General features: G+C 41.3%; 1 protein-coding gene across 1 annotated transcript in view; it reads left to right on the forward strand.

Moving 5' to 3' along the window:
* NIPAL1 (NIPA like domain containing 1) overlaps positions 1-7,209 on the forward strand; it is a 15,395-nt gene extending 8,186 nt beyond the window's left edge. Inside the window, exons 5-6 of the mRNA XM_019553464.1 lie at positions 3,264-3,424; positions 5,115-7,209. Of these exons, the coding sequence (XP_019409009.1) occupies positions 3,264-3,424; positions 5,115-5,728 (775 nt within the window). The 3' untranslated portion in view covers positions 5,729-7,209. The remainder of the gene's footprint in view (positions 1-3,263; positions 3,425-5,114) is intronic.
* The last annotated feature ends 1,231 nt before the right edge of the window (positions 7,210-8,440 follow it).

An 8,440-nucleotide genomic window follows, 5' to 3' on the forward strand; every position in this document is an offset into this window, starting at 1 on the left:
CTCCCTACTAGCGTGCTCACCTCACCCCAAATTTTGGTATCATCAGCAAATTTAAACAGATTGCTTTTCACCCTGTCGTCCAAATCGCTGATAAAGAAATTGAACAGCACGGGCCCAAGGACCGAGCCCTGAGGGGCTCCGCTGTCCACTTCCCCCCAGGCCGAATATGACCCGTCCACTACCACCCTCTGAGTACAACCCTTCAGGCAATCTGCAGTCCATCTGACTGTGTAGGCATCAATGCCACAGTCGCCTAGTTTTTTAATGAGGATGGGGTGGGAGATGGTGTGAAAGGCCTTGCTGAAGTCCAGAAAGACTATATCCGTGGCGACACCTGCATCCAATGCTTTTTTGACCTGATCATAAAAGGCAATCTGGTTGGTCTGACATGACCTGCCCCTAATGAAACCGTGCTAGTTGCCCTTGAGCATCATCCCTGAAGCTGGCCCATCACAGATGTGCTCCTTGATGATCTTCTCAAAGAGTTTCCCTAGGATTGAGGTAAGACTGACGGGCCTATAGTTGCCCGGGTCCTCTCTCCTCCCTTTTTTGAAGATGGGGACCACATTGGCTATCTTCCAATCATCTGGCACCTGGCCTGAGCACCACGAGCACTCGTAAAGCTGTGCCAAGGGCCCTACAATAACCCCTGCTAGCTCCCTCAACACCCTGGGGTGGGGAGCATCTGGACCCACTGATTTGAACACATCTAGCCCCTCCAGAAGCTCTCTAACCCGCTCCTCCCCAACCTGAGGTCTGGAGGTGTTCCCCTCGAGTCCATCTTGCATCACGGTGGGGAAGTCCCAGTCCCTGCACAAGAAAACGGAGGTGAAGATTTGGTTTCTCCTCTGGCGCGACCACCAGATTGCCCAGAAAATCCTACAGGGGCCCCACATTTCCCGGTGCTTTCTTCATCCTCCCTATATATTTGAAAAAGGACTTTTTATAAATCTTTCATCTTGGATGCTAGTCCTAGCTCTATGTCCGCCTTAGCTTTCCTGACAGCCCCCCTACAGGCCCAAGCAGAGGAGGTATACTCCTCTTTGGAGATAGCACCCCCGTTCCACCGGTTGTACGCTGTCTTTTTGGCAATCAGGCATTCCTGGACACCCTTGGTGAGCTAGGGGGGCTTTTGGGCACTCTTGCTCCCCTTGCTTCTTTTTGGGATGGTCACTCCTTGGGCCCTGAGTATCGTCTCCTTAAGGAACAGCCACTTATCTTTAGCACTAAGCTCCCCTGCTCTCGAGAACCCCAGTGCTTTTCCCACTAATCTCAACTCATTGAAGATGGCCCTCTTGAAGTCTAGGGCTACTGCCTTGCTGCAGGTCCTTGACACCCTGCGCTGGATGGTGAATTCCAGCAAGCAATAATCGCTATCACCCAGGTGGTCAAGAACCTGGAGGCCCCTTACCAGGTTGTCGCCCATGGCCAGGACCAGGTCCAACAGGGCATTTCCTCTGGTGGGACCGTGCATCGCTTGAATTAAGTGGAGGTCCTGTGTCTCGGCCAGGAACCTCCTGGAATGGTCCGACCTGGCTGACTGTTCCTCCCAGCAGATATCCGGGTAATTTAAATCACCCATGACAACTACATCCCTTGCCTTCAGTACCTCGGCACGCTGGCCCGAAAATTCCCGGTCCAGCTCCTCCCCTTGGTTGGGGGGTCTGTAGTAGACCCCACCATTAGATCCCTCTGCCCACAGCCCCCTTGTATCTTGACCCAGAGCACTTCCATTTGCCCCTCCTCTGACCCCATTTTGCTGGCCGAGGATATGTATTGCTCCTTGACATAGAGTGCCCCAGCCTCCATTTTGAAACATTGAGAACACTGAATACACATGACACCACGGCTGCTGGAGCATGCTAATTAGCATGCTCCAGCAGACTTGATTAGTCGAGTCTGTCCCAAAATGTTTAATTAGAACACATCGGAGCAAATGTGGGGTACATGAATAGCACAACCTAATGAATTACTTTCTGTATTGCCCAAGTAGTCTGTTAGGGCATCTATACATTTCAAGTTAGTGCTGTACAATTTCTTACTAGGGTGTGGGCAGCCACTGTACTGACTGAAGAAGAAGGAGCAGTGAGGTTTAAATTCTATGCACTTACGTAAGCATTGAGTGGATTCATCCAGGGCACTTTAAGAGGGGTAAGAGGAGGGGTGTTTGCTTCTACAATTTGGCCAGGTTTTAAATATTGAAATTGTCAAACTGTTTCTCTAAAAAAAAAAAAATATATATATCCCCTGGCCATTTCAATTGGGTTATATAATTTTTAGTCCAATAGAAAATATTACTGGGCATGCATTTCAGCAATGGATAAAGCACTTCTAGATGGAGATGTATTTAGATATTGCACTTAGCACTATTGTATTTGAGTGCCAGAAAATCTCTAACCTGCCTAGTAAGAGAGCAGAGATTTCTTTTAAAGCAGTAGTATTTTTCTATGGCAGTAGTTCCCAATCTGTGATGCACATACCACCAGTGGTATGCAGACAACCTGTCAGTGATGCACATAAACAGATTTATTATAATTACTTTATATTTAAAAAAAAATGCTGGTAGTACTTAAGGTTGAACTGAAAAATTTTCTTGTGGTACTTAAGGTTATATTGTTTTAAATTGGTGGTGCACAATCTGTCGGAGGTTTGAGAACCACTGTGCTATGCTCCCCAGATGCTGATGTGCTGTAAGTATACTGCCAAAACAAAGGTATATTTAAAAAAGTGGCAGGTGATTATATGTTTTGCTCTTGCTTGGATCACACATGAAAATGATCTTGCTGTAGTCTGAAATGATAAGGTACAGGGGAATTTCATCCTGCAGCTTTAGATTGTCTTGGCTAGAGCCAATGGAAGAAAAATCTTTCTCAGTCTGGGACCACATATTATTTTATGACTCTCTTTCTGGGGCTTCTGTGTCAGTAGTACTTGCCTCTGGACTTCATAGAGCTTTAAAAAGAAGTGACTGGAACAAATATTGCTTTTCCTGACTCTTCAGTTATGGTGGGGAATGCGAAGGAAAGAGACAGGACTTGATAAAAAAGTGCTAAATCTTGCCCCATTTTCTGTCTGATCTTCATAAAATTAAGGGGGAAAATGTTTTGCAAAAAAAGTTTCTATTTAAACTGTTTCTTCTTTACATTTGACTTATTTCCCTATCCCCAGTCCAAAGTACCTTCTGAACTGTCATTTTAAACAAAAGTATTTTCACTGTTTTGTAAGGTGCACCTAAATCTGTTCCTTGTATTTTCTTTATCCAGTGCAATACTATCATCTTATTTTTTAAATGAGAAGCTGAATATTCATGGAAAGTTGGGTTGCATTTTAAGTATTTTGGGATCAACAGTGATGGTTATTCACGCACCTGAAGAGGAGGAGGTCACTTCATTAGCAGAAATGGAAATAAAACTACAAGATTCAGGTCTGTTACTTTAACCAACCCTATTTAATTAAAATTTTTGTGTAGAGGATTTCTAAGTATCTTTGCATTCACAGGTGTCAACAAGTATTGGAGGGTTTTACTGAGCTGTATTCTACCACCTCCTGGGTACGTCTACACAAGACACTGACTGCACAGTAGCTGAATAATACTGCCCAGTAGCATGTCACAGCACTAACAGTGCTAATACAGTACTGCACAGTATTATTAGGTTACTGCATGGTAGCATCATTTAAGGCATTCACTGGCATACTAAATACACGTGCAATAACCACTGCACAGTAGTGTCTCATGTCAAAACACTCCCCGTTTAGTTTTCCTGCAGTGCAAAGTCAAGTGCAGTATTTCTCTGGCATCTTCTTACTGTAGCATTCCTTGAGGTTAAAATTCAGGCCACCATTGTTAGCAAACAAGACTTACTAAAACACTCTCTTTATATGTGTGCACAGAGAGAAATCTATGTATATGTTGATGCACCCTATGCCAATGTTAAGGTTCAACCTGGTCTGGTGTTTCCAGTCTGCAGATTGGGATGAGTATGCCTGAAGCAGAGAGCTATCTGAGTTGAGATGATCATCTTTAATTTATAATTTATAAATACTATAATGAGTACCCACTGAAAGTGCTATAGAAATATTTTATGGTTAAATCTTCAAAATGCCCCATGAGGTGCTTTAGAATAGATCATGTGAAGGTCATGTATAGCAATGTTCCTTTAGGACCTGCAGAAGAAAGACCTCAGTTCTTTTCTACCAAATATCAGCAAACATACTTTTAATATTTTCTTTGTATGTTTTTGGCATTTTCCAGTAAGCAAGAGTGATGCAATACATCTTAAAAATTGTATTTGAGATTACCTACAATTATTCTAAACTACTATAATTTGACAACCTTTTCCAGCTGCAGGCTGGAATGACCCACCTCAGGTCAGGGGAAAATGGGTGGGCACTATGATTTGCCCTCACCCAGCATTTCTCCCCACAGTGGCAAGGGGAAAACACCCACAGCCAAAGTCCTATGTCCATACGCTGGATCCAAAGGCTCTCTGGGATGGTGCTGACTCATGGGTCGTAGGTTGCCAACCCCTGATATAGATTTAAAAAAACAAACAAACCCTCATATATGGTAGTTAAAAAATGCAAATCTACTGGCTGTCTCTTGTCGTGTCTAATTGCATAAAATGTATAGACCTCCAAAGGACTCATTCGTTCCTGACTGACTAGTTGATCAGGCTTTTGGAGAATAGCAACTTTGGCAGAATTCCTTGTTCTTTCAGGGAGGTGTACAGGGAGCTATTCACCATCAAAATGTATTTGTGTGTGTGTGCGTCTGCGCACTGCAATTGTGAGGGAGAGGGTTAGCGAATTTGACAGATTATGCTGTGGAAGCAAGGATGGCCCAAAATGAGTAAGTGAAAAGTTCAGTCCTGATTTGTTCCACCAAAATGCTGTGAACTTGGTCTAGCTAATGGAAGGAAATGACCTTTGGGGATATGATGGGGCCACCTTCATGTTTTAAAATTGTTTTTGCAAGATTGATAACTTACTGATTGCCTTTTTTTACAAAATAAGGGGAAAAGTATATTTGTAACTTTTCGTGCCTTATACCATCAAAATGTTTTAAACATAAAATAGATGTTTTTCACTTTTTTTCCTCCCCTCCCTTTTTCCAGTGTTTATGGCATTTGCTGCTGTTCTAATGGTCATCTCCATAGTGTTGATTTTTGTTGTGGCTCCGAGGATAGGTCAGACGAATATCCTGGTCTACATCTCAATTTGTTCTGTGATTGGTGCCTTCTCTGTTTCATCCATCAAAGGCCTGGGCATTGCCATTAAAGAGATGCTGGAGCAGAAGCCAGTTTACCTACACCCACTAGTTTATATTTTGGTGGGGACATTGGTGCTGTCAGTCAGTATTCAGATCAATTATCTCAACAAAGCACTGGATGTGTTTAATACATCTTTAGTGACACCTATCTATTATGTATTTTTCACCATGATAGTTGTGACATGCTCCATCATATTGTTCCAAGAATGGAATAGCATGGACCTGGGTGATATCATTGGGACCCTCAGTGGATTTTTTACTATAATCATAGGCATTTTTCTTTTGCATGCTTTTAAAAATACTAATATCTCCTGGAATCAATTGATATCTGCTACCATAAAAGAATCGTCACTGCCACACCATGAATATGAAGCTCATCAGACTTTATTGGAGGACACATATGAGGAGGAGAATACTTTGTTTAATAGAAGACACATACAGGAAGCAATTCACCATTAAAAAATTTAATTACAAGCCAGATCCACTTCAGCCTAACAGAACACAATTTCCGTCTAGCCTTCTCTGCAAAACACTATGAAGTGAGCTAGCATTAGCTACGAAGTGATCTTCTTAGAGAAATAACCAACAGTCACTTTGACATTGTCCATAATGAACAGAAAGCTATGAATTACCGAATGGCACAAATAGAATTATGATGTTGTTGCCACTTATTCCTTGGCCAGGTCCCTAGCAGTATATTTGTTTCTGCAAGGTTTCTACATAGTATGACAACTGGAAATCTTTTTAAGTTGAAGAATTGGAGCATGTACAATTTGTATTAATAAAATATCCTTTTTTTCCTTTCATGATCCACAGTAATAAACAGCTTTACTAAGGTGAAAGACATTTTGCAGTGAAGGCATTAATTTATAGATATAATGATGTTTTCAAAGAGTGATATTCTTAACATTTGCCAAAGTAATTACATGTAACATTCTACTTTTGAAGGCTATCATTTAGTAGATATTCTAAACAACATGCCATCTTCCCCAATTAACATTGCTACAAAGCTGTTAATTTGTTAAATGAAATCTTCATTTGTGACCACCTACCACTGGACCTGGTACAGATAGTATGAAAACTTTTATAAAAATGAGTTATTTGGAAGCTAGTGCCCAATTATATATGTTTGTACCCATTAACTTTTATTTTGCATTATAATCCTATAATTTCATTTTAAGTGAGATATTTTCACCTTATCAAATTCATACACACTTTGCATACCTTCTTCCCTTGAAACTCTGACCAGGATTTATCAAGAAGTCAAAAGGATTTTTTTAAAATGAAACTCTTCTTGATGGAAATGAAGACATTTGAAATAAAAAGAACAGTCATTTAAAGGAAGGGAAGATATGTGTATAAATAAACCTTTCAAAACGCACAAATCCCTTCCTTCAGAACCAAAAGATGGATGAATTAAAATCTGTATGTGATGCTGTCTGTTCCAAAATGGAGTTACTGGATTAATGCTTTGACTTGGATATGATATTTTCCTTACACCTAAGTTTGTTTCTACTAATTACCTCAACCCATTGTCTTCTGCATTGTTGGTGGGTGAAGTCTGTGTTTATGTTCATTTCTGTATCTCTTTCTGCACCCCTAGATTCTACTACTAAATCCACGTAACTACACCTTAAAATCTGTATTTTTTAAATCTGTACTCCTCAGGAAAAGAATCATTTAAGTGTTTGTTAAATGTTCGGAAAATCTGATAAGTGCACAAGCTTAAGATTGACCTTTTATTTTCTTTGAACAAGCCATAAATAAGTTTGTTAATCATTTTGAAAACTATAGCAACATGAATGCAATAGTTAAAAGCAGGACTGTGATATGCAGTTTATATAATGGGTGATCAAAATAAGCAAATACTGTATTTTGTCTATCCCTTATGGTTTACAACTACTTTTATATTTGCCTCACAATTAAATATATTTACTTCATAAAAGTCTACTGTATGCCTTCACGAGCTATTATCTGTGCTACAAGTGTCCCTTAGTTGTTAACTGTGAAACCTGAAAATGACAACTTATCTGTTCACAGATTGCATTTTATTGCACAATTTGCATTTTACTCATTTACATCTCATTACTTGCTATACTCTGAGCCAGAAAATGATTTCAGCCATTCATTTGTGTACATCTTAAATAGGGTTAGGATGCTTAAGCTGTAAAGCACTTCATTACTGTTTTATATTATGGCTCCCTTGAATTCTGAACCACTTGGTCAGATATTAGAATTTAATCCATTCTTTCTTCTTGCTCACAAGTGATGTGGGTGAAACATGCAAAATTTTATGTAATAAAGGAATACCAAGAATCTTCTGCAGTTTGGAGAATGAGGCTGTGCTCTTTCGCATGTCATATTTTTATAAAGCAAATCTTTGCGCTGGGGGCCCCAATCAGCTGACTGACACTCTGAGCTTGGGGGTTAACCAGAGGCCTTGATTTCAGTGCGCCCCTGAGGCTAGTAGCAGCAGTCAGCTGATTGACTGGTGCATGGGAAGGCCGGAATCAAGGTTCCCTATAAGCTGCGCGACTGCATGGCCATGCATGATTTAAAATCTTAAGTAAAGGCCAGATAGGGGTATGCATTTTTAAAAAATGCTAGGATTTTTTTGCATATATAAAATCAACTAATTTTTTAACATTCTTCTCCTTATCTGCTTGCTCATCTCATATATTTTTCATAGTTTCTAGGGTCAGAAGGGACCTGAGCAGATCATCGAGTCTGACCCCCTGCTATGGCAGGAAAGAGTACTGGGGTCAAATGACCCCAGCAAGGTGTACATCTAGCCTCCTTTTAAAGACCCCCAGGATAGGAGCCAGCACCACTTCTCTTGGAAGTTGGTTCCAGATCCTAGCTGCCCTGACCGTGGAGTAGCACCTTCTGATGTCTAGCCTAAATCTGCCCTCTGCCAGCTTGTGACCGTTAGTCCTGGTCATTCCTGGCAGTGCTCGGGGGAACAGGGACTCCCCCAATGTCTGCTGGTCCTCCCTGACTAGTTTGTAAATGGCCACTAGATCCCCCCTCAGCCTTCTCTTGTGGAGGCTGAACAGGTTCAGGTCCCATAGAGTCTGCCCTGTTGCCCCCTGATCATGTGAGTGGCTCTCCTCTGGACCCTCTCCATGTTGTCCACATCCCTCTTGAAGTGTGGCGCCCAGAACTGGACGC

Source organism: Crocodylus porosus, unplaced genomic scaffold, assembly GCF_001723895.1.
Source record: "Crocodylus porosus isolate Cpor-Errol unplaced genomic scaffold, CroPor_comp1, whole genome shotgun sequence".
In the NCBI taxonomy this organism is placed as follows: domain Eukaryota; kingdom Metazoa; phylum Chordata; order Crocodylia; family Crocodylidae; genus Crocodylus; species Crocodylus porosus.